The 27,394-nt window shown below is 33.6% G+C and overlaps 1 protein-coding gene and 1 pseudogene across 1 annotated transcript; one reads left to right on the forward strand and one right to left on the reverse strand.

The window, feature by feature from the left end:
• Nucleotides 1-3,340: 3,340 nt before the first annotated feature.
• Nucleotides 3,341-27,394, reverse strand: LOC145248908 (actinia tenebrosa protease inhibitors-like). The gene is made up of 4 exons (XM_080110689.1): nucleotides 27,127-27,394; nucleotides 14,701-14,778; nucleotides 9,254-9,464; nucleotides 3,341-3,796 (listed from the first exon to the last, which is right to left on the reverse strand). Exons 2-4 carry the CDS (start codon nucleotides 14,768-14,770, stop codon nucleotides 3,505-3,507), a joined length of 573 nt encoding a protein of 190 aa, XP_079966815.1. The 5' UTR covers nucleotides 14,771-14,778; nucleotides 27,127-27,394; the 3' UTR covers nucleotides 3,341-3,504.
• LOC145249307 (5S ribosomal RNA) lies at nucleotides 14,220-14,336 on the forward strand (annotated as a pseudogene).

Genomic DNA, 27,394 nt, shown 5'->3' on the forward strand with positions numbered 1-27,394 from the left:
GACTGAAGCAATTCTTTCTGTAAAGTTTTTAAATTCGATGTCGCTATCAAAAGAGTAGGGGAGTGAGGATTAGACAGTTTTAAGTGTGGCAGATTCTTAGCTTAAAAGTAATTATAAGGATGTCGAAAAGTCATGATGTTATTGAAGATATTGATGATAATAGCGGATAAATAATAATAATAATAATAATAATAATAATAAATGCAATGTAACGCTAATAATAGTATAGGTAATCGTCATGTGTAATAATAATAATAATAATAATAATAACAACAACAGTAAAACCAATAATAATCATAAATATCTTAGTAATAATAATTAACAAATTTAGTAATAATGATAAAAAACGGCAATAAAAATGGCGATAATTATAATAGTAGTTATAAAGATACTAATAGTAAAAAAATTGTATTGGAAATAAACATAATAGCAGCAATAGTGATATGAATGATGATGTCAATAACATACCGATAATAATTAAAGGCGGCAAAGATTATTATATATATATATATATATATATATATATAAATATATATACACAAAAAATACATACACATACATATGCACATAAATGCACTCATGAACGCACATATATATATATATATATATATATATATATATATATATAATTTATTTATGTCGTTATTGTTGTGTCAAGGTCAAAATACTTTTTGCCGCTAAAACCAGAAAGATTTAACATTTATATTCGTTACAATTTAAAAAAAAAAAAAAGGAAGGGAGAAACAAACTTGTATCATATAATTAGTCCATCCAACCGTTAGGCTTTAAACAAAAATGCGAGAAGATACATTCGGGAACGGGGGTTGATCGCATCTCTCCTTCGGCCAAAATAAGTCTGATAGTAGAAGGATAACAGAACAATCGAATATGAGTGAGGATCGGGCAGTTGAACTGACCATTCCCCTGTTTTTCGCATTAATGAGTCGCAAATGTCTGTCGATCCTACTTTTTCTTTTGGCGGTTGCTGATTGTATGTTTGTTAGTCATTATGATGATGATTTTGTTGGCATTCGTTTCCTTGATGTCGTTCTATTAAGAATGCTTTCTACAATGATATCAGGTGCTTACGCAATGTTTCCAACATTTCTATGTGACAGCGTTTCTGTGGAATCAGGTTTGGTGCACCCAGATTGATAGTCCGCGTCGTAAACCATTGAGTTACAATCACCTTCCACCTGATGTTTATTTTGTCGTGATCGTATACGACTGAATCTCTCTCTCTCTCTCTCTATATATATATATATATCTCAAGTATATAATATATATATATATATCTCAAGTATATAATATATATATATCTATATCTCAAGTATATAATATATATATATATATATATATCTATATCTCAAGTATATAATATATATATATATATATATATATATATATCTCAAGTATATAATATATATATATATCTCAAGTATATAATATATATATATATCTCAAGTATATAATATATATATATATCTCAAGTATATAATATATATATATATATATCTCAAGTATATAATATATATATATATATATCTCAAGTATATAATATATATATATATATATATCTCAAGTATATAATATATATATATATATATATCTCAAGTATATAATATATATATATATATATATCTCAAGTATATAATACATATATATATATATATATATATATATATATCTCAAGTATATAATATATATATATATATATATCTCAAGTATATAATATATATATATATATATCTCAAGTATATAATATATATATATATATATATATCTCAAGTATATAATATATATATATATATCAAGTATATAATATATATATATATATATATATCTCAAGTATATAATATATATATATATATATATCTCAAGTATATAATATATATATATATATATCTCAAGTATATAATATATATATATATATATCTCAAGTATATAATATATATATATATCTCAAGTATATAATATATATATATATCTCAAGTATATAATATATATATATATATATATATATATCTCAAGTATATAATATATATATATATATATATCTCAAGTATATAATATATATATATATATATATCTCAAGTATATAATATATATATATATATATATATATATCTCAAGTATATAATATATATATATATATCTCAAGTATATAATATATATATATATCTCAAGTATATAATATATATATATCTCAAGTATATAATATATATATCTCAAGTATATAATATATATATCTCAAGTATATAATATATATATCTCAAGTATATAATATATATATATATATATATATATATATATATATATATCTCAAGTATATTATATATATATATATCTAAAGAATTATAAGTATTTATTATTCACTTAATCAACCTCTCGTTGCACGTTCTATGCTAGCCGACGTTAAAACAAAATACCCATGAAACTCCAAATAAATGTTTCATTTTTGGGTTTTGAATGATTATAGATACTATTAAAGTTGCGAAAATCATTTCCTCTATCTTATCGGTTTAACTTAAGCGCGTTTCAAACTTAATACCCACTTTAAAATAAGTTTAAAACACGAAAAACCTACACAGGTAGGTAGAAGAGTAACTTATCCTACCTTTGGTAGCATTTATGTTTTGTATATTTTATTCTTGGACAGGTTTTTTTGTAAAACATGCTACAGCTGTATTAGTTTAAAGGGATTATTATTAACAGTACATTATACAGATTGATGAAGGAAACGCTTGGGAATATAGACAGTGTTCCAATCATCATCGAATTCGAAGATTCTATTGTTGGCATTGTTTTCCGATTTTTTTTCCTTGTCAGAATTCTTTACAGAAATACATCAAGGATTACGGAAAAGACCAATTGAAGATCGTCAACATCCTAAGTAAAAGTGGTTAGAACACCAAGGTCATCAGTGCGTTTCGTAAACCACTAGACCACCATTCACGAGTAAATAATAAAACAGTAATATTAAGATTTTGGTACTTGTACAGTTTAATTAAGACATTAAAAAAATAAAAATGAAAATATCGAAAAAAGCTTAAATTGTACATATCCGAAAAAAAAAAAAAATGTCACTTAATTTCATCAAGTAGTTTTTGTTTTACATCGAAAAAAAGAAAAAACTATTTGTTATGATACCGAGCAAAAGGTTCCATTTTTAGGAAGAAAAGCTAGTATTAAAGATGGGGAGGGGGTGTCGGCGCTTATACTGGAGTTATCTCCCCGTGGCGTTTCTAAACTCCAAACAAAAATTAAGAAAAAAAAATCCAAGATGTCTGCCTTCAACATAGGAAACGTTTTTTCGCTGTAAAAAAAAAAAAAAAGAAAAGATATTTTCATTTTTTAATGTCTTGATTAAATTATATACGTACCAAAATTTTTATTGTACATAAGTAGTATCAAATATATAATGAATGTTCGCTGTATTTATTAATAAAAGAATGTATACATTCTATTAAAAAATATTGAAATGTACATGAAATCGAAATCACATCAACCTCGCATATATGAGGAAAGGCAGGTAGCTTCACATGCTTTCTTAGTTTGAAAATTGTTAGCGTTGGCGCTACATCCGCCGTATATAAACATTTCACAGGTTTTGGTTTTCGCGTTGAAGAAGTAACGTCGCATCATGGCTTTACACGGACCCGTTTTCGCTGGCAGTAAACACCTGCTCTCACAGACCTTCCTGCACTTTTTGAGAGTCTGGAAGTTATTCCTGTTTCCACCGCAGCCGCTGTACTTGAACCGTTCGCATCGTCCCTTCCTTGCATTATAGGCAAACCTGAAAGACGAATAGGAAATTAACACAATACTTTCAATTTTGAAATTACATAAAATTAAAAAGGAAAAAGTTTTAATAAGATATAGCTGTTAAATTTTATGACAAATTCAAATTTTATATAAAAAAGAAACTAGAAATTAGAAATATGTGCCTTAGACGGATAAATTAGTTTCCCAGAATGGAACAGTTCTGGACCACTTTGAAGATTAAGATCAAGATATATTGCTACTACAAATTGTCTAAAATTCTTTGTTCAAATATTGGTAGAAACTTTCCTACATGATTTTATTCAAGAACATGTCTACATGTAACGTCACAGGTACTAAACGTTATGCATCGAATTCTTGCTCTAATATTAATTAAAATCGATTATATCATTCTGGTTCTTGAAAATGTCTAAAATTTAAGGCTTAAGTTTTAAAGGTCTTAAGAAATTGAAATTAAAGAAATCTGGCTGATATCGTGCCTAATGAACACAAATTAAATTTGCTGCAAATCTCAATTTTTTTTAAATAGAAAGCCATGTCCATATAATATACCCGACAAAAAATGTATTTATTTATTAATAAAAGTTAAAATACTCTAAATAAACTAAAATTCAGGAAATATGAAGAGTTTGCTTCCCTTTTTACATCTTTCCACGAAAAGATTAAACTAGATATTGCTAGCATAAAGACCTCTTATGCAATGTATATGCATTTCAAACTTCATAATAATTGGGTAGTTCATTCATAAGTGAATACTGTGAATACAGATATCTACACCTCAATGGCATAAAAATAATCAACATTTTCTGAATCGTTCATTGTAAACTAGCCTACTAACTCTAGTAACCGATTACAGGAAACATTTTCTAGATGGCATGTCGGATTAGGGGCCATTTTCTAGATGGCATGTCGGATTAGGGGCCATTTTCTAGATGGCATGTCGGATTAGGGGCCATTTTCTAGATGGCATGTCGGATTAGGGGCCATTTTCTAGATGGCATGTCGGATTAGGGGCCATTTTCTAGATGGCATGTCGGATTAGGGGCCATTTTCTAGATGGCATGTCGGATTAGGGGCCATTTTCTAGATGGCATGTCGGATTAGAGGCCGTTTTCGCGATCTCACGTTGGTTTAGGGGGGTTATTCGGTAGATTGCACATCGGAATAGGAGCCATTCAGTAGATCACATATTGGAAAAGCACCTGTTTATATCTTTTTTTGTATATTTATTTACCCTAACCCTAACCCTAATCCTAGCAACCGATTACAGGGGGAAAAAGAGAAGATCAAACAATAGATAAGAATACATATATTCAATCTAGCCGCCTTCAACCTGATTTATAAAATTATTAGATGGATAAGATTTTTTTCTCTATTGGCTGATGTTACCCTCTCTCCCAAATAGAACTGTATCCGGCGCCTATTATTGTTTGAAATGTTATGTCCTGTTAATATAATCATCAGTAGACGATCATATATAGACTTCAAATAGATATATCACAAGTCAAACCGAAAATAGGCACATTCATATATGCTCGTAAATATATGAACACATAGTATAGACAATGTTACAGTATGGTTAGAGTACAAAATGGTAATGTTTTTTTTTAGAGTAATTTAATATATTCTGAGAGAGAAATTCAAAATAGTTATCTTAACCAGAGAATAATATTTAACGCCTTTATTCGATATTTAATAAGTCATAGATTAGTAATATGCTCTAAAAAACAAAAAACAAAAAACAAAAAAAAAACAACACCAAATTAAATCTCCGAAACTGATAGAAGTTGATCGAGGATCAATCACGATGAGAACAAAGAATACTACTGCCATGAAATAATATTTTCTGGAACTAATGTTACCATTTTACTGCAAATTTTAATTCTAGAAGAAACATTTGATAGGAGTATAAACTAATTACATGATTTATGAATTTCTTCAGCATTAAATAACCAATTCTGACAGTTTCTAGAAAGGTGCTACAAAAGCAGCCTTAAAAGCCATCGCGAATAACTATTTCCTGGAATTAATGTTATTCTTACTGCAAATTTTAATTCTAGAAATGTTCTCTGCGAATCCAAAATACTTATTTATAGGATTCTATTTAACAAGTTTTTTCAGCATTAAACAACCACTATATATGCAGTATACAGTAAAACAAATCAAATATGTACCGATACAGAACCCGACTCAAGGTCGCCTCGGCATCCTCCGACGGTTTCTGGAAAGTTGCCCGCTTAAGTCAACGCGATTAGCCAATCAGCAATCAGCTCTGGGGCGCACATATTTGAAGTTTTAAAAAAAGTTAGGGTGGCGGCACGTAGATATTAAACGCTTAGAGGATAATGCAAAGATTTTGTATTTCACACGTCTTTTCAAAAAACCTTTACACATATGAAATATATTTCATCAAAATAGGATATATTAGAAGTTTTGAAAAATTCCCTTATAAAATCCTTAGGACTGGACTTAGATATCCGTTAAAAATTACGTTGCCTTACCCGGTACATATTATATAAGAATACATTTAAGGTTTTATGTGGTTCTCTAAGCTTTATGACTACAGGGAACATGCAGACATCCCACATATACACACGTACATTGAATTTTATATAGAGAGATTACATACTTTAAATAAAATGAAGTTTAAACAGATTGCAAAACATGTTAATAAAATAAAATATCTTAATGTAAATAAAGACACCAATGTAATCATATACAAGTCATTAGTGAGAATGTAAGGATATCACAAAATCTTACGTAGGTTTTACTTCTCCGTATTATATAAAACATTCCAAATTATACCATGGGGATATTTATAACACATTTTGCATGTTATCAAACAACATTAAATTGTGAGAAATCACAAGTAGGAATTTGTAACCGAAAGTTTTAAGTTCAAGGCTTCCGTATCATAAGAGAAGCGAGACATCAAATATGGACCAAATATTGAGTCTCTACGATGAGTAGAACCGAGGTTATCGCCAAAAGGGTGACATTCAGTTTTATCATGAGCGATATGCTTACTAAGTTTATTGAAGATTGGTCAAGCGATGTGGACGCAAGAATAGCGACAAACTCGAACAGAAATCTACCACCCGCCAATAACACTGGACCGACAACAACCCACCAATTTTCTACGAAGGGCTGACTTTTTCTTCTACTAGTGAAATCAAGAGAAAAAATACAATCAACAGACTTTCTTTGAAAAAAGTGTATTATACCGAAAGTCTCAGAAAAGAAACATTCGAGTTCGGCAAGATACACCTGAAGAAATTCGGAGGTTACATCGTCCGAAACGTTGTAAAAATCGCACAAGATAAGAACAGTAGTCCGATGAATCCAAATAATACGAATAACCAATCCTCATCCCCCAAATTCAGAAATGTCAGAAGAAAAAAAAATCATTTTAATCATTTAACATTTTTTTGTACGTTAATTTTTTTTGTAAAATTTCAAATAAACCTTTAAAATAACATTTTCAAAGATGTGACGTAACTTCTAAGCGTCTAAGCGTTTCTGTTCATGTTCTTCTGTTTTTGTTTTCTGTTGAAGAAAATAAATGGAAGAAACAGCGATTCCAAGTTCTTCTTGTATTTTTAAGAGTTTTTTTTTTCGGGACTTTTCCTCAATTGCCACGACCAGTGTTGGTTTGGTCGCATATTGTCATCAGTCCTCCTATCGATTGCTATGCAACTACTTTTGATTCAGAAGGGAATTTTACTGCTTGTCGAGTATGTGTTAAATATGTACGTCGTGAGGGAACAAGTGATATGAATTCAGCAGAGAATATTTCATTAAAATATTTGTAAAACAGGCATCGGGATGCCACATCGCTGTTATGGGACAAGGATTGGAACTTAGCTGATAGTGCGGGGCCTATTAGATTATATATTCCTTTTTATCAGTTGTAAGAGTAAGAGACTAGCAGTAGATATACCAGCCCAGAATTGGCAAAAATGCTCCATGCATAGGCGAATGGTGGCTTTGTAGAGATATAGGATACTCTACAACGGGAGTAATTTTCTAGCATGTTAAAAAGGGCCCACCTTCTTTGCAGCAGCCTTGACGATGCCCTTACAGTATTTATTCTAACTCATGTTGCTTGGAAATGTTAAGTCGAGGAGGTTGAAGGATGGACTCTCATCGTATTTTCTGTTATGGCAAGCGATATTTAATTTACTTAAAAAAATTTTTTTTCTTCACTGGTTTCTGCTTTTCGTTACATGCAATAGGTTTATCAGAAATTTGGGGGAATTTTTTTATATGAAACTGCGAATAAAATATAAAACAGATTCATAATTTCTCTTTTAAAAGTGGATTATTTATTTTCTTTACGGATTATACTTCCAAAATAAACCATTAAAGTTGTATAAAAAGTAATAGAAATATTTTTGTATTTAAAAAAAAAAAGTAATGGAATCAATTGATTTTTACGAATTAAGTATTTTTTTTTAAACTTTAAAAATCTACCAAAATTTTTCTGATTCAATTTTTACAATATTTTCAGCGTCAATGTGAATTTTATGCTATTTTCAATAAACCGAATGTAATATTTTAGACAAACGTTATTTTTTTTTAATTCACGCCTCCATTTTGAAATGTCTATTAAAAAGTAAATAATTAATTTACTCAAAGTTTTATATATCACAAATTGAAGATAAAAGATCAATAAATAATATATTCAAATTAAAAAAAGTGTTTTTTTAGAAATTTACCTGTAAAATCCGAAGTTTAAAACCATTTTTTTAAACCACATTTTTTTAATGAAACCTTTGTCCTTGTTCCTTTAATTGAAAAAAATTAGGGTTTGAATTACAATTTTCAAGTAGTTATAAGCTTGGAAAGACATGAGGTAGAATTATTCAATATATTTCACGCATTTGTAAGATCAGTTTCTGATACACCTATACATGCAATAGAGGCTAGACGTGATGGACTCCTGTCCTCAACCATAGTCTTGGATTGATGGAACCTTATCACCTGTCTTCCTCTCGATTGCTATCCAACAACAGCTGATTCAGAAGCGAATCTCCTATTTTTAGACCTGGCCGAAGAGTGAGAGAGACAGGTGTAGATGCACCAGCTCAAATATGGCAACGAGTACTTGGTATTATTTTTGCATAGACTCGAGAGTGAATTTGTTTTTTTTTTAAATACTACCATATTTCGCTATTTTACAGGAACTCGTTTCATGCTTCTATTTATACCATTTGTTAATAGAATTAGATATCTTATTTTGCATTCCAATGTTTAAGAATTCGTTTTTTATTTATAACATGTGTTTTCTTTAATTTTACAAGGTTAAACTTTGCTACAGTTTTACTGGATTCCATTTCGATCTTCTCTACAATTGAGTGTTCAGGCTTTAACACATTTAACATTGGTTAATGGAATTTGATATTTTCATGAAGAATGTTGTCCGTTGTCTTATTGGCATCATTAAACAAATCACAAAAAGCTTTCATACCTGGAAACAAATGCGTCGCACAATCCTGACTGTACTGGTTGTTGGCAGATGTTGCCACAAGTGCCCTCGCATTTCAACCTCGATGCGAAAGAATTAGCATTTCCACCACAACCAGTGTAGAAGAACGGTAAACAACGCATTTCATTCTTGTTGTAGTACCACATTTTGATCTTGTTATTACATTGGCCTGGTTGAACATCCATATAACAATCTGTAAAAAAGAATGAAAAATACCCTCGATTCAAAAAAAAGAAATCGTCTACTTGAATTTATCAACAATTCGTTTACATATACATTTGTACTTACATAATTTAAATGCACACAAAGAACTCTTTACAAGTTGTCTGCAAAGCCTATTCTTACCCAGATTGAATGTTTGCAAAGAAAATTCATCTGCTAATGAGATTCACCTGCAAATGCTATTTTCTACGAATATTTTATGGTAAAAAAATGCAATCTGTCTACAGATACAAGTTGACTATAAATGATATTTGCTTACAAACATTTTCTGGTCGATCAATGCGATTTATTTGCACAGGCAATTACTCTACCAAATGCAATCCGTCTACACATGCGATTCACTTATGAATACTATTTTGTTTGCATTAAAATTTATCTACAAATACATTTCAACTAGGACTGTTTTCTATATATGTATTTGTAACCGATAGTGCAGGGCCTATTAGATCATAGATTCCTTATTATAGAGTATATAAATGTGGAATAGAAAATAATTTTTATTTCCCAAGCACAAAATACGGGGGTTTAAAATCGTTATAAATAAATATTACTGAATACTAATATAAGTTAGCTAGGGTTAATTTTTACAAGAGTCACTCTTAGTGCATGTCAGGATCGTGTTCTCATCTTGAGTGTGATTTTCACAACATTCCGATCGATGTAACCTCCGACCTTCTTCAGGTGTATCTTGTCGAACACGGGAATTTGGATGGAATTTTGAGCGGACTCCTTATTTACTTCACAGGGGTAGCGTTCTTGTGTTCTGCAAGCCATGACTGGAGAGAGGTTCTAAGTAATTAGCAGTACTTCGAAAAATCAACTGTAAAAAAGTGATATTCTCCTAAAGGTTGAAAATTCAATCCTGTGTGGGCAACCGAAAAACACAATTGAAAATTACTTAGCCCCTTTATCCAGTCATGGTTGACAGAACCCGAGCACGCTATCCCCGCGAAGTAAATAAAGGGTTCCGCTCGAAATTCCCGAGTTCGACAAGATACACCTGAAGAAAGTCGGAGGTTACATCGTCCGAAACGTTGTGAAAATCTCACACGATGAGAACCGTAGTCCGATGAAGCCAAATAATACGAATAACCAATCCTCATCCACAAAATTCAGAAACGTCAAAAGATAATTAGTCCATCTCTTTAGTAAATTCTCTAAATAAAACGTTGAAAAAACTGTGGAGACCCTAGAAAAGAATCTTAAAGAATTACTCGAACAACAAGTTTAGGTAAAAAAAAAAAAAAGTATATTTCGCAAGAAAGAGAATCTTCCTACGAGAAGAAGTAAATACGGATAGAGGGTTTTACATACGAGGAGCTTAAGAGCTAAAGCAATCCTCATCCCCCAAAATTCAGAAACGTCAAAAGAAAAAGGACTCCGTCATTGTGCCACATTAGTCTCCCCTTTTTGTGACTTTTGCCCCAACTAACAAAGATCATACCATCTATTTTCATGTCAAAATGTTCAGATTTAATCTTGCTTCCTCTCTTTTGGTCTTTGTCGAAAGGAAGATTATTTGAATTCCCTTTCTCTATTTTTAGTCAAAATGCTCATACTATTATAGGTATAATTATTATTATTATTATTATTTAGTATTATTATTGCTATTATTGGCTCACAAGGAGCTTTCACACAGGTCTCCAGGAATCTTTCCCCGAAAAGAACATGTAGTGTTCCCTGGAAGCCGAGTGACAACAAGTATCCCCAGGTTTCCAGTACTCTCTACCTCTTTCGATAACATTTGCAAATAAATTTGCATTATCGCAACAGCTGCTTGCTATTGATTTCTCATTGGCAGCAGCTATTGGTCTTTGCTGGGATTTGAATGGCAATAAGCCTTTCCAAGGTCCCAGTTCTCTTCGCACTTATTCTGATGACGTCTGGTCAGTTCATCGGTCTTTCCTTTCTCCTTGATTCTAATTGCTTATTTGGTTTCGCTCTTTGTTTTGGGGGGGGGGAGAAGGAAGTGATATGGCAATGGGGTAGGGGTTGGTTAGAGATCATAGATATGCGATTTTAGTGTTCTTGATTCCATGTAGGGTTTCATGTTTTGCCTTTGCAGATTTTCTGGCCTGCGCTTGTTGCTCCTGTGTGTTATTTTCAACATTCAATGGGGTTTCTTAATATTTCAGCTGCTTTCATGATTGTTCGATTATTATTATTATTGTTCCTCTTTTATCTATATATTAATACGATAGCGTGTGTGTAATTTTGTGTCACGCTTACATCCAGGTTGCTTAATTGTTATGTACTTCCATATTTTTGTAATAAATAACTTTTCCAAAAATTCTTCATAAGTTTTGGTTATAGCTGATGGCAAGTAATATATATATAATTAGCATTTCGGCCCGGCGTTGCCCGGGTGTTTTTTTAGGTGTATGCTGAGCAAAAAATAAGTCAATGCTTTTAACTTTGACCCCTTAAAATTTATTATTTTGGGCTCAAATCAAGTCAAAGTTAGATCCATGTCCAAGGAACCTATACATAAAATTTCAAGTGTTAAGACCCAACATTGTCAGAGGAGTTTTGTAGAGTTATCAAAAGGTCAAATCGTTAAACTTTCACCCCTTAACAGCCAAATTTCTGACTGAAAACCAATCACATAGATTTTCCCAAATCTCAGTACCCTGTATATCAAATTTCGAGTCTGTAGACTGAAAATTGGCAGAGTTATTGCGAAGGAAAATGCACACAGACACGTTCACTTATATATTATTCGTAAGTTTTGGATTCGGTTTGATTCAAGCTAATGAACCGAAGTCATATAGATATATTTTTTAAAATCGCAACTTTATAATATATAAAATCAATAGAACATTAACTATAATAGATACGAAATCTGCAAGAATAAAATATCTTATTAAAGTGTACTTTACGACCTGGCTACGCCGGGCGTCCCTGCTAGCTTTGATGAATACTCCTGCTGTTTTAACAAAATAGCTACAATATCAGAGCGTCTCCATTTACGTTAAATATCTACAGAATGCAAACATCAATATATTCCATATGAATCAGTCCCCTGTGGAATTTCCACAGGTCTCGCTAGTTAATAATAATATTATTATTATTATTATAAAGACTAGTTAAATAACAAGTCTAGATAAAATAAATAAGTTTATGAAAATTGAAATGCACATTGTTTATGTTATACTCGATTAATTTACTGTGTCATTTGTTTTTTTTTTCTGCGCAGTATTTTACTGGCCAATAAAAACAAAAGATTTTTTCTCATCCTAGTGATATGAGATCACATTTGTAGGAGTTTTTGAAAACTCGGTCACATAAACGTTATTGAGATCAAAAAGCAGAAAAAAAGATGAAGAATAATAAAAAGCAAAAAAAGATAGGGAATATGAGAAGAGGGAAAGAAAAATAATGAAGAAAAAAAAATGATAAAGCGGATGAATATTACGACGAAGAAGAAACAGACGACTGTATACAATTACAATCGAGGTTATAAGTATTGTAACAATATCTTCTGCAGTGCAGCTTACAGGAGAATTCAAGCGTCACTTCCAAAATATATAATCTTTAAACATGCACAATTATATCTTAAATATCTTCAACAAAACTAAGAACTGATCCCTCCGCCACTAAATCCAAGTCAAAGTTCCCAAGTTTTGGAGTTGAGTTCGATCCTCCTCATTTCCTCATATTAACTTAAATTGCATTAACCTAGTCCATAAAATAGGTTTAAAAAATACGATCATAGAAATTTCTAAAAAATAATAAATCAATAAAAAAAGCGGGGCATCAAGTGAGAAGTTGAAGAAATATAGGATGACGTAAACAAAATTTATTTAACACGCGTAATATGGATTTCGAGGGACACAGACTGCCTAAAAGAAGCTGAGAATAGTTTTCTTTTCAAATTTTATTTGTAAATGGATTTAAGTGTGAAATAAAAATAACCTGCTATAATCCAAATGAAAAGAAAATCGTTTGCTTATATTTTGTCTTACTAAGTAAAGTAATTTTACTCTGACGAGAAACGAGAAGGCAAATTAACTTTATTCCTTAACATATAAGTGTCAGAATTACAGACAAACAGTAGAATCTGTGTTCATCGTGTAACACTTTAGAACATTCCGTCTTTTCGCTTTGGCGGATAGCTATAACGTTTTCTTTTTATATCTCCTTTCAACCCATTTTGTACTCTTTAGCCGTCCTTGCAAAATGCGTATTGCCACTAGGTTGTAAAGGCTACTATTTCAGAACAAGTCTACCAGGGAATCCTGGGAGAGGGTTGTCTGTTCGTCTTAGATTTAAACTTGTGCATCCCAATACAGTTAGCCCCCCCCCCCCGCAAAAAAAAACAAAAAAACGAAAACCAAAACAAACAAAAATGAAAAAAAAAAAAAAAAACGAAAACAAAAACAATAAATAATTTCAAAGTCTTGCAATAAGAGAGAACACACTATTAGAGTGGAAGACTTTCCGGCATCTAGAGACCTCAAACATGGGGTGAGGTTTTGCTGTTAGTCGTGTTATTTAGGAGTACGTACATCGGAGGAAAACAAGTGCTGTTAATTCATCAAAAATGATTCCATTAGAGTACTTGTAAAACAGACACACGGATGCACGATGGGTCAGAGGTTGGAGCTTAACAGATAGTGCGAGGCCTATTAGATTTGAGACTTCTTTTTGGACACTGTCAAAGAGGGAGAGCCTAACGGTAGAAGCATCATCTCATGTGGCAAGAATACTATACATGGGCAAATGCATATACGGCATAATCACGTTGACGCACCGGTTTCCGTCAGATCATCGAAGTTAAGCAAAGATGAGCCTGGCCAGTACCAGATGGGTGACCATTTGGGACTTCCAGGTGCTGTATGTGGTATCCGCTTATCTCGGTGTTGTGCCCAGTCGTTCGGGATCTCTCCTTGCCACTGGACTCAAGCAATGCAGGTTCAGGAGAGGTGTGGTTAGAGACTGCGCAACTCTTGCCACACAATTACACGCGCAGATGCCTCTACAGGGGTATCTTTTGTCTTTCGAGGCTGAACAGAGGCATCGATCGGGCAAATGGTGGCTTTGTAGAGTTATAGGATACTCTAAGATGGGAGTAGTTTTCTAGCTCGTTAGAGAGAGAGAGAGAGAGAGAGAGAGAGAGAGAGAGAGAGAGAGAGAGAGAGAGAGAAAGAGCCCACTTTGTTTTTCTTAGCTGCACAATGTTTTTCTTCAATGAAAATAGAACTTACAGTTATATCTTGGAACTGCCACAACGGTTTGGAGCACCAGCAACAGGAGAAGTAAAATCAAATTTTGCATGGTTTATCCTGAAAAACAATAAGAAAAATAGTTTATATTTTCGACAAATAGGTATTAAGAACTGTTTGCATGTTTAGCAAGGGGAATAACGACACACACACACACACACACACACAGAGACACTTATAAAATTTTGAGTTATAGAAAAAAATGCTATTGTAAATTTAAGCCAAAGAATGTTTATCAAGGTCGTTGAGCGCATTTAAGGAGATACGTCCATTTAATTTGCGCATTTGGTAATGCAAATTTGGATGAGAAAATCTCTACAGAGTGTCGAAAATGCTAATTCAAATGTTAGCCTGAGATACGGAAAGATCGTCTCTTTTGGACGCATCTAAAAACTAATTGAAATTTCCACGAGCAAGGTTTTTTTTTCTAGGACTGTCCGTCTGGGGGAACAATAGAGTGGTACTGCTTCCTAGTGGACAACAGCATGATCGTTTTCAAGTCCAATATAAACACATTTTTGTTGACCTACCTTGATAAATGGTTAGACCTAAGTAAAAAATATACGCGCATTTAATTAGGCGTGTAAAAATATAATAGTCGACTATAAGGGGGGGGAGGTGCGAAAGATCCCATTTTTATTAACTATTAATCGAGATATAGGAGCGGACGCAATTCTTTTCCAGGATTTGTCCACTTACTCTTTATTCTATCCTTTCGTGGTAATGCACCGTTACGCATGTTTACACACGGGAACCACACGTTGTATGCAGTCTCCGTCGCAAAGGAGGCCCAGACAAAGAAAAAACTCGAACTCACTTTCTCGTAACAACGACATTTGTTACGTCTATCACGTCTCACGTGAGCATCCTCTTTTTATAGTCGTTTCCCTTACAATAACATCATTTCGCATGAATTTGCATGCTCTCGTCCATGCTCCATCACACTAAATAATTATCAATTCCCAGAGTTTTTTAATGCTTTGCTATGATTCCATGGATTGAAACTTGTAAGGATGCAAATGTCTTTCAATAACCAACAATTTTTTAATCTTTTGTTTTTCACTCAGGTGTCACCACTTATGAAGGTTAAAAAGCTATTCGTGGATAAGGGTTTAAATGAGTGCCAGCTGTACGCTTAGTGTACGTTGTGAGGATTCGTAATGATGGTTGTGATTGGATAGAATTTGATTAACAAGTGGTCTCCAGTCGCATGTATATCTTGTAGGGAGGTAGCAATATGTCAATACATACATCGTTTATCATTCCCAAATGCTCACCCATTTGGTACTGACCAGGCTCAACACTGCTTAACTCTAGTGATCTAACGAAAACCAATGTGTCAACGGGATTATGTCATATGTAAGGAAACAAAGTTCTAATTTAACAGATAAGGGCGCTACGATAAGAATAGAGTATGTTAGTTTAGCTATGTAGTTTTCAAACACAAAAAGAGAACACGATCAGGTTCTGGGAACAAACTCTTTGGATATATAACAAAGACTATCGAAAATCAGTCAGAGTAAGATCAGTCACGGAGATATTCGCTTACCAATAGATCGTTCTGGTATGTCCGAGGAAGTGTAGGTTTTGTGAATACTTTCAAGAGATTAGATAGGCCTACGAAACTAAATACACTTGGTTTTTATCTGTTCAGGTACGCCATTATACTAGAAGGATGATTGAAGTTGATCAGATTCTTTCTTCAAGTTCACCAGGATCAAGAAAGGACCTTAACACGTTTCGGCACTTATGCAGAACACGGAATGCGCTGGAACAACAGTGTTCTGTAGAAATCCATTCTTTACTGTTCTGTATCTTCATCGTTAATAAACTAACGCACCGCAAAAATTGGACCCAACTTGAAAAATCAAATGAAAAAAATGTAGGATATAACGGGCCAACTTACCAGAGTATAGCTGTCCGGGTGGGGGGGAGGAAAGGTTATGATGCTGTTCTAATTTTCAAAACGAACGATTGCTTTTTAGCTATGCTAACAGATGGCAGTTCTTTCATTTCTTTTTTATGGCGGCTTCAAATAATCAAAAGTTTTAGACCAATCAGAAAAGAAAAGTTAATTATTCTATTTTTTTATTCTTTAAAGTCTATTATCATTTATATAGATACATATTTATTTTTAGTTTATATTTAATAAAAATATCAGAAATACGAAACCACAAAAGCAGCCCAAGATGTAAAAACTAGCAAAGTTTTAAAAACAACTAGCAAAGTTTTAAAAACAACTAGCAAAGTTTTAAAAACAACTAGCAAAGTTTTAAAAACAACTAGCAAAGTTTTAAAAACAACTAGCAAAGTTTTAAAAAACAAACTAGCAAAGTTTTAAAAACAACCTAGCAAAGTTTTAAAAACAAACTAGCAAAGTTTTAAAAACAAACTAGCAAAGTTTTAAAAACAAACTAGCAAAGTTTTAAAAACAAACTAGCAAAGTTTTAAAAACAAACTAGCAAAGTTTTAAAAACAAACTAGCAAAGTTTAAAAAAAAAAAACTAGCAAAGTAAAAAAAAAAAAAACTAGCAAAGTTTAAAAAAAAAACTAGCAAAGTTTAAAAACAAACTAGCAAAGTTTAAAAACAAACTAGCAAAGTTTAAAAAACAAACTAGCAAAGTTTAAAAAACAAACTAGCAAAGTTTAAAAAAAAAAAACTAGCAAAGTTTAAAAAAAAAAAACTAGCAAAGTTTAAAAAAAAAACTAGCAAAGTTAAAAAAAAAACTAGCAAAGTTTAAAAAAAAAAAAACTAGCAAAGTTAAAAAAAAAAAACTAGCAAAGTTTAAAAAAAAAACTAGCAAAGTTTAAAAAAAAAACTAGCAAAGTTTAAAAAAAAAAAACTAGCAAAGTTAACTTGGCTTGCGCCAGAGACAAAGAAGGGAAATAAAATGCTTAAAGTTTAACGAAGTTGTGTAAAACTGCATAATACACTGGAAGTATATTTATTACAAAGTTTTAAGTCAGTGACAACCACCGGCAAACAGAAGAAATCAGTGAACGCAAGGCATGCCCTTTTGCCTGTACGCTACGCACGATAAATTACTTGCTGGGATTAGTAGTCCGTTTCTAAATGGTGGGAGTGAAAATGTATGTAGTCATCTTGTGTGTAGTTAGCAATGAATTTTGAAGGATAGATTTGTTAGATTTTATTATAAGCATGTCTAGAACTTACTACTGGCAAAAGGAAAATTAGTCGTCCTCACTTCTGCTATATCGATGTGCGAAAACGCGAGATAAAAGTATGCGATATTGACCCTACCAGCTGGGAGCCCAAAACTAAAGCCCGCAATATCTAGACACAAAAGGTAACCAAAGACATGACAACTGAACGGGCGGAGACAAGACAATTCAGAAAGGTTACTTAACAAAATTTAACAGATTACCAATATGACGGACCAACCTTCACTTGTGACGCCTGCAATCTAGATCGACAGCAGGCTCATTCAGCCAAAGAAAACGGTGTTCAGTCACAAGTTACAAGGGCAACCCCATACTCTTTTAGACTGACAGATGTCAACATGTCTAGGAAAGGTATTTTTTTTTTTACAAGGTAGTCACCACTTATCATGGCCCGGAAGCAACTCAGGGATAAGGGTTATTGCGTGTACAGTAATCAATGGGATAGTATCGTAGTAATCATTAGTATTGGAGATTTGATAAAGTGTCTTAAGGGGGCGGTTTGTCAGGAATTTGTTTATGTTGGACTTGAATACATCCAAGTTGTAGTCAGGTAGGAAACACGCAAATGGAACGGAGTTCCACAGGCGTACACTTCTAAGAAAGAAGCTTTGTTCATGGAATCTACGTTTTGGTTTTGGCACAGCTAAAGAGTGGGGAAAATCTTTGACAGTGGTTTCAGCTAGACGGGTGTTTATCGTGAAAGATTAGCGAGAGGGCACCAAAGATTGGAGCTCAAACGAGCACTTGCCATTGAAGTAACGATAAAACAAAGACAGGCTCGCAACGACTCTTCTGTGGGAGAGAGGTTGCAGGGAAGAGAAAAGGGCATTCCCCACTAAGCCACGGAGCCTATTTTGTACTCTGTCAATGCAGGATAGGCTATTTTTAGCAGCTCCTGCCCAGATATGGTAGCACTACTCCATCCTTGGACGTACTTGGCTTTTATATAGATAGAGAATTGCATCATTACTGAGATATCTTCTGGAGCGGTAGAAGGATCCCACAATTTTCCCAGCGACCTTGGCCACAGACTTGATGTATGTGTTCGATTTCAGATCAGGAGTAAAGGTCAAATCCAGAAGCTTATCAAAACATAGGGCCTCCCCTAGACGAGAGCCATCCATTTCAATTGATGCCAGATGGGGATCAGAGCGTTTATGATGTAGAGATAGGAGCTTGGTCCTAGATGCATTATAAGGTAACCAGCCACTCCTTTCCCCACTGTACAACGCGCTCAAGATCAGAGGAGAGAGAATCAGAGAGAACATAATCATTTACGGCCTTTGATGTGTTGCCATAGATGCTCGTGTCATCAGCATAGATGTCAACGAAAAATTTTAGTATGTGTTTTGGGAGATCATTGATGTAGATCAGGAAGAGAGTTGGGCCCAGTATGGACCCCTGAGGGACTCCAGCATTAATACTGTGGGCCTCTGATTTCTGCCCATCAACCACTACTCTTATGAGCCTATCAGAGAGAAATGATTTAATGATCCAGAAAACATTTCCAGTTATACCGTAGCTGGAAATCTTGTGTAGTAGGCTTTTATGCCAAACCTTATCGAAGGCCTTTGATATGTCGAGCGCAATTGCCCTAGAAATGAAGCCTTTGTCGAGAGATTCGCTAATCCTATGAGATATAACCGTTAGCATCTGCTGTAGATCTAAGAAAACAGAAATCATATTGCGTGTCGCTAAGAAGGTTATTTCTGCTGAGGTGGTTGACTACTTCTCTATTTATTGTGGATTCCAGCAACCTATTCCTGCCACACAGGAGACTTATTGGTCTGTATTGAGAGGGGGATGACTTATCTCCTGAATTCTTAAATGCAGGGCATACTGATGAGGTTTTCCAGAGTGTTGGGAAGCACATCTCCTTAAGGCAACGCTTAAACAGTTTGTTAAGTATGGGGGCAAGTTCTGATTGTAATTTTTTAAACACTATAATTAGAATACCGTCAGGACCAGTTGCTTTACTGGAATCAAGGTTCTTGATTAGCTTGGCGACCTCACGCACAGATATTTGTATGTTGCATAGCGTGTTGTCTGTTATAGGAGAGAATATGGGGAGTTGATGGCTTTCGTCGCACAGGGTAGAATTTGCCGCAAAGTTTTTGGCAAATAGTTTGGCCTTGTCGGATGCTGTCGAGATGACCTCTGGTCCATTGATAATGGTTGGGATAGGACGCACGTTTCTGTTCAGGATCCTATTTGCTATTTGCCAGAACTGGTGGGAACCAAGCCGCTGCTCAGCTACTTTGGATCTAACGGATTGAGCATATAGTTCTATTATTTTTTATTTTTTTTTTTTTTTACACAGATCACCACTTATCAAGGCCCGGAAGCCACTCAGGGATAAGGGTTATTGCAAGTACATTACGTTAGTGTGGAGATTTGATGAAGTGTTTACTTAGGGGGCGGTTCGTTAGGAATTTGTTAACATTGGACTTGAAGACATCCAAGTTGTAGTCCGGTTGGAAGCAGGCAGACGGAACAGAGTTCCACAGGCGTGCAGTTCTAAGAAAGAAGCTTTGTTCATGGAATCCGCGTTTTGATTTAGGCACAGCTATAGAGTGGGGTAAATTTTTCACAGTGGATTCAGCTAGACGGGTGTTTATCGTGAAAGATTGGCGAGTGGGGACCAGAGATTGGAGTTTAGACGAGCACCTGCCATTGAAATAACGATAAAACAAGGATAGGCTCGCATATTGCATTTTTATTACTCTTTTACAGTGGTTGCTGGCGGTCCTGAAAGCAGCTTTAGTTTCAGTCTATCTATTACGTTGGTAGCTACGGAAAAAGTGATTTCTGTGTGCAATGGCAGCGGCACATTCAGGGGAGAACCATGGCCGGCTGTTAGGTTTTTGTTTGACTATTTTGGATGGTATGAATTGGTCTATGCCAACAAGTAACCATTCGGCCAGGTCTGATACTATAGAGGACACATCCTTTGTAAACATGGAATGGAGACGTAGATCTGATATAAATGTGCGGAAGTTATCCCAGTCAGCCATAGAGTATCGGTATACAGTACGGTGGTGAGGTACGTCTGTAGATTTATTATATTTCATTATTATCTTAACTGATACGACGCAGTGGTTGGAGGATCCAAGAGGAGATAGAACGGAACATGAGCATAGCTCAGGGAAAGTGGATAGAAAAAGGTCTAGAAGGCTTGCGCACTGACCGGTAGTGGGCTTGCGGACAATCTGAATGAGGTCATGGGCAATGGCAAAATCATGACAGAACCTCCCTTTATCATCAGTCTTATTTGAGTGGGCGAGCCATTCCACATTATGGACATTGAAGTCACCGCAAATGTGAATGTTAGCCGAGGGATGAGCAGAGAAGATGTGGTCTATTTTCTGATATACTCTTAAAGACAGTAACTCCATTGTTGTGGGGGCGATAGAGGGCAAATAGAAATGCGGTGGTGTAAGCAAGTGCAACCCGGAAGCATATATAAGGTAGATTAGGGTCTTCTCTGGAGATATCCCTGCCACATGAGAAGCCATCTTTGATGTAGGCACATATTCCATGCCCGTGGCGATCTTGAGGGTCAGATTTAGATGTTAAGTCCGAGTATCCTTTAATTATGAACTCATCTAGGGAGGTGGTCGGCCATATTTAAGTTTCGCTTAGAAAGAATATTCCGGTGTCGTCTCCTGTAATTGGGTTTCAACCTCTGGAAGGTTAGAACGTAGACCCTTGATGTTGGAGAAGGAGACATGGTAGTAGGGGTCGACATATGAAGATGGGGTCTAGGTTTGTTCGGATTTTTTTTGAGTTTTCGGGTTGGTTAGTTAGATAGATAGATAGATAGATAGACATACATAAGAAAGCTGATTGGCTAACAAAAATCTCAATAGTAGGTGCGTATATGAAAACGACAGACAACCACAAAATTCTCGCATAAGGACTCTTCAGACTTATGCGAGAATTTTGTGGTTGTCTGTCGTTTTCATATACGCACCTACTATTGAGATTTTTGTTAGCCAATCAGCTTTCTAATATCCACCGCGCCCTTCCTATCAGCCAATGAGCCTAAACCGATATTATGACCACAAAAGTATATTTAACAATAAAAACACCGTATGAAAACAACGCTAGCAAATAAATACTGGGAACTCAAGGAAAGCGGACAATCGCTGGTAGTCGAATGGAAAATAATAAGACAAGCTGCCACGTATAGTGACCTAGCCGACCCATGTAGATTATGCCTTCATGAAAAATTTGCTATCCTGTACTTTAAAGAACCCCAACATCTATTAAACTGTAGAAAAGAAATAGCGAACAACTGTGTTCACAAGATAAAATTTACTATAGGATAGCGATACAAAATAGTTTTAAAACTAACAAAAACAATAGAAAATCAACAATTAAATTAAATAAACATAAATATACATAAACGATCACACACACACACACACATATATATGTATATATATCTGCATATATGTATGTACATGTATTTTTATATATAAACTAACATAAAAAAACATAACCTAGATTAAAAACTAGATATTCAGGCTAAATAGAGCACACACAAAGGAACAGGTCAACCCTGGGTCAAATAGGACTTTGTCCGAAAAGTGCATGTTCATTGGCTGATAGGAAGGGCGCGGTGGATACTAGAAAGCTGATTGGCTAACTAAAATCTCAATAGTAGGTGCGTATATAAAAACGACAGACAACCACAAAATTCGCGCATAAGCCTGACGAGTCCTAGAGTGGATGAAACGCGGAATAATTAGTGTAGCTTAATCGCCATATACATTTTATAACTTACTAACTAGCTCTACCTACGTATTGAGCATTTTTGAAGTAAATACTTAAAGTTTACGCATAAATTTATACTTTCGTATATTAATTCTATGTGAGTAAATGGAGTAGTTATATATATATATGTTTGGATTTCGGTTCCGATTGAAGCTGATGCATCAGAATCATATGGATATATTTCATTTTTAAAATCGCAATTTTATAATATATAAAAATCAATAGGGGATTAACTATAATAACATATACGAAATCTGCAAGAATTTAAAAAAAAATCATTTAAACGTTCTTTACGACCGAGCTATGCCGGGCGTCCCTGCAAGCTTAGGTAAATACTTTTGCAGTTTTAACAAAAGAGCTACAATTATATCAGGGCGTCTATTTACGGTAAATAATCTACAGACACCAACATCAATATATTACATATAAATGTGGAATTTCCACAGTTCCCCCTAATATTTTATTGATAATTAATCTATATATATTTACTTATATAATGTTAACAATTATATTTATAACATGTTTATATAGTTAATTTCATTCGAAACTAATTTCTAAATATATAGTACTTTATTCCTGGTGGTAACAATTGATTTTTTCTAAATTTTATTTCTATATAGAATTGAATTTTATTCAGATTTTAATTAAATTGATTAATTATTTCTAACATTAAATTTTATACGTATAGTATTTACGTAGAGCTAGGTAACAAGTTATAAATATATATGACAAAGGAGAAAAAGAACGGCTAGACAATTGAAAAATATCGGCGAAAAAAGTGACCCCCCCCCTGTAGAAAAGTGGAAGGGGAAGATATTAATGTTTTTAGCCAATTTTTCGATATTTGTCGTATGAAAGATCGAACTTTAAATACTGATCTTGGTAAAATTCGTCGCCTCTATTGAAAGGATAAGGCAGACATGCAAACATACATACATTTATATATTGGTAACTAAAAATTTTCGATCCAAACTAATGAAAAAGCTTGCCCTATCTCTGAATACCCTTTATGTAAAATTTCAAATATTTAGACCAGAAATTGTCTGAGTAATTTGGAAGAGACCGCAGAGGTCAATTTTTTTAAACTTTGACACCTATTACGACCCCCTTAAAATTTATTGTTTTGGGCTCAAATCAAGTTATTAAGGAACCTATATCTAAAATTTCAAGTGCGTAGATCCAAAATTGTCGGAGGAGTTTTGTAGAGTTTTCAAAGGTCAAATCGTTGAATTAGACCCCTTAATCGCCAAATTTCTGGCCAAAAACCGATCCCATCGATTTTCTCAAATCTCAGTAATCTGTATATCAAATTTCGAGTCTGTAGACTAAAAATTGACAGAGTTATTGTGTAGGGAAATGTACAAACACACAGATACACATGATATATGTATATATAAACTAACATAATATTAAAAACAAACACATCTAAATACACCTAGGTTTACAACAGATCAGATCACTAGATATCTACGTTTCCCGCTAAAAAAGCACACATAAATAAAGGGTTGAACCTAAAAGTTAGTGCATGCCCATTGGCTGATTAGGAAGGGAGCGGTGGAAACTAGGAAGTTGATTGGCTAAATAAAAACTCAATAGAATGTGCGTATATAAAAACGCGAGACAACCACAACTCTTCACATAAGCCTGACGAATCCTAGCGTGGATGAAACGCGAAATATTCTGTGTAGCTTAATTGCCGTATATATTTCTATAACTTATACACACACACACACACACACACACACACTTTGGTAGCAAGTCATTATGCATGTCTGATTAAACACGAATGAGTTCATCTTTTTTCCAATTTTGCTGGTAATCTTTTCTGTTCACCTATATAAAATACAATAGAATTAACTATAAATACAACTAAACCTCAATAAAGTACAGCAACAGTAACATCTCCTTAGGAGGACCGGAAACACCGATGAGAAGCGCTAGAGAATGTGGCTGAACAACAACCACTGTGTGCCACCCGAAACAAAGACCGCTCGGCTAATAGAAAAGATTATCAGCAAAATTGGAAAATACGAGCTCAGTTGCGTTTAATAAAACATGCTGACACACACACACACACACACACATATATATATATATATATACACATACATACACACACACAGGGTGGCCCAAAAGTAGGTTAAGAGTTATTTAATATTTGAAATTATTTAACTAGGTTATTTGAAAAACTTCAAATAGCTTAAATATTTATTTGAAATTCGACACCAGAACAGCAGGAAATTCATTATACCTGTTAACATAAACAAATAATTTAATCTCAGATGCTCAAAATGTCCTCCTTCAACATTGAAACATTCTTCAAATCTCTCCAGGACACTGACACACAGTGCGACACAAATTCCGATCTTCATCAATTTCTGTGAATGCGACATGAATGTAATCTTTTAAATCATTAGTTTGGGTTTCTTCTCATAAACCTTGTTCTTAACAACCCCCCCCCCCAAAAAAAAAGAAATCCATTGCGGTTAGGTCAGGTGAACGTGGTGGCCATTCGATGCTGCCCCATTCTTCCGAACCAACGCTGTGGAAAAACTTGGTTAAGGTAGTCTTTTACTGTAGACACATGTGGTGGTGCTCCATCCTGCTGAAAGAAATGTTCAAAGTCAGTTTTAGTTCCGAGTTGTTGTACTACTACTTCACGAAGCATGTCCAGGTAGCTCTCCCCATTTACGGCTCCATTAAAAAGAAGAAAAAAAAACGGGCCCAAGCTATTTATGTAAATTAGATCTATACTCTGGAGTATTTTATATTGCTTGCACATTTTAATTAGCAAGTAGCTTAAACCATATAAAGGTAGTTTAATAACTTCAAACCTACTTTTGGGCCACCCTGTATATATATATATATATATATATATATATATATATATATATATATATATATATATATATAATAATGAAAGGTACTTTGCTTAACCTATTGTGTAAGTAATGCATTTAGAGAATAGTGTTTGTTTCTTTTATATTATGTTAATTAAATAGTGGTTTATTTATTTATGTACGTTCTGGCGAGAATTCAACGGTGTTGCAGAAAATGAACCAAAACACGTTACATTAAAATGACGAATATAAGTTCGTATATACAAGCATAAACAGGTGTGGATATAATTTTACGTCCGACACCTGAAAACACGTATTTGTTTTAAAACGATTGTAATTTAAACTATTAGATCGAGCGAAAAACGCTCTTTTAAATGATAAAGTAAAGCTATTATAATGAAAACTTATTTGAAAATACATCATTTAGAATTAAAATTTAAAATTCTGCAAGAACTTTCTTCTCAACGTATTATATACATATGTGTGTGTGTGTGTTGGACGATTAATGGGAATCGTGAAAATTCAGAACGTTTGGGGATTTCGAAATCCGTATCGGAAAAATATGTGCTTATTGTCCGATACCAAAAACTATTCCTATAATTATCTCTTTTATTTGATTTTGTTTAAAATCAAATCTTCCACTGTTAGTAATAAAATAAATATTTACTGATATTAATGTACCAGTAAAACTAAAATTTATAATCCCCCCCAGCTCACAAATGTATTTTTACGTTTGAGAAAAATATCTGCGCACGTAACATGCTTTACAGTAAGCGGGAAAAAATAACTTTTTAGTTAAATAGATATTTATAAAAAGAATCGACGTTACTAATTTCATTGGAATCAGAAATTTAATACAAAATCGGTAATAGTATCGGAAAAAAATATTGGAATCGTTCCATCACTAATATATATATATATATATATATATATGCACATATAGGTATACATATATCTACATACATATGTATATGCACCCACACACAATTGTTACCGAATAATGTAGTTTTAACAAAGCAAAGATTATCAAAATAAGAAACTCATAAGGAGCAAACAAACATATTAAATGAAAGAGGAATATAAGTCATAACTTTATGTCATCAGAATAAGGAAAAGTTAAAAGGAAAAATAAAAAGAAACCGTTTTTAGGCCAGTGCATTTTGAAGCTAAATGCTTCTCATTAGAAGAGGAGATGGGCCAGAATTATATAAAATGCAATTACAGATATAAAATGAGAATAAAGGAATAGGATAATCTGGTAGGAAACATTAAAAGTAAGTACAATACACAAGAGTAAATGGAAAGGGTAGTATATATGTAGGTAATAGTAAAAAGAAAAATATGGGTCACTATGAAATAATAGGGATCATTAAAGAAAACCAAATAATAAAAAATGAAAAGACCGGGAATATAGATAAGAAAGTGAAGAAAGATGGAAACGCGACAGAAACCAAGCAAATAAGGAATACGGACCGACAAAGCCCTTTTATAGAAATGTGTCGACGCATCTTACTACATACAAAAAGAGAAAATGAAATTAAAAAAAACAAACAAACAAAAAAAAGTAACAGCAACAAAAAACAAGAAATAATTTATTTATACTTACTGTTGCGTTAAGTCAATACGTTTTCACTGTTAGTCTTCGCTAGCACAACGTAGCTATCGCTTGTCAGTTCTTTAATTGAGCAATATCTGCCCAATATGACTGATCGTTCTTTTTTTTTTTTATTATGAAGTGGTCGGGAACGTGCGCCAATTGGAAAATTCAGGCACACACGTGGTCATGACGTCATCATTGTTTAAGAATGCCAAGAAATAGAGTGCGTCTTTTTTTTTTTCTGTCTCAGCAAGAAGAAAAAAAAAAAAATCCCTGT

This window comes from Euprymna scolopes, chromosome 27, assembly GCF_053919585.1.
Source record: "Euprymna scolopes isolate OS-2025 chromosome 27, ASM5391958v1, whole genome shotgun sequence".
In the NCBI taxonomy this organism is placed as follows: Eukaryota; Metazoa; Mollusca; class Cephalopoda; order Sepiida; family Sepiolidae; genus Euprymna; species Euprymna scolopes.

Bases quoted from the DNA above. Each gene is read 5' to 3' on its own strand.
- LOC145248908 (XM_080110689.1), bottom strand. From the start codon at position 14,770: ATGCAAAATTTGATTTTACTTCTCCTGTTGCTGGTGCTCCAAACCGTT. The intron at 9,465-14,700 runs GTAAGTTCTATT...TCTTTTTTACAG, and splicing joins GGCAGTTCCAAGATATAACT to ATTGTTATATGGATGTTCAA. The intron at 3,797-9,253 runs GTATGAAAGCTT...TTCGTCTTTCAG, and splicing joins TGCGACGCATTTGTTTCCAG to GTTTGCCTATAATGCAAGGA.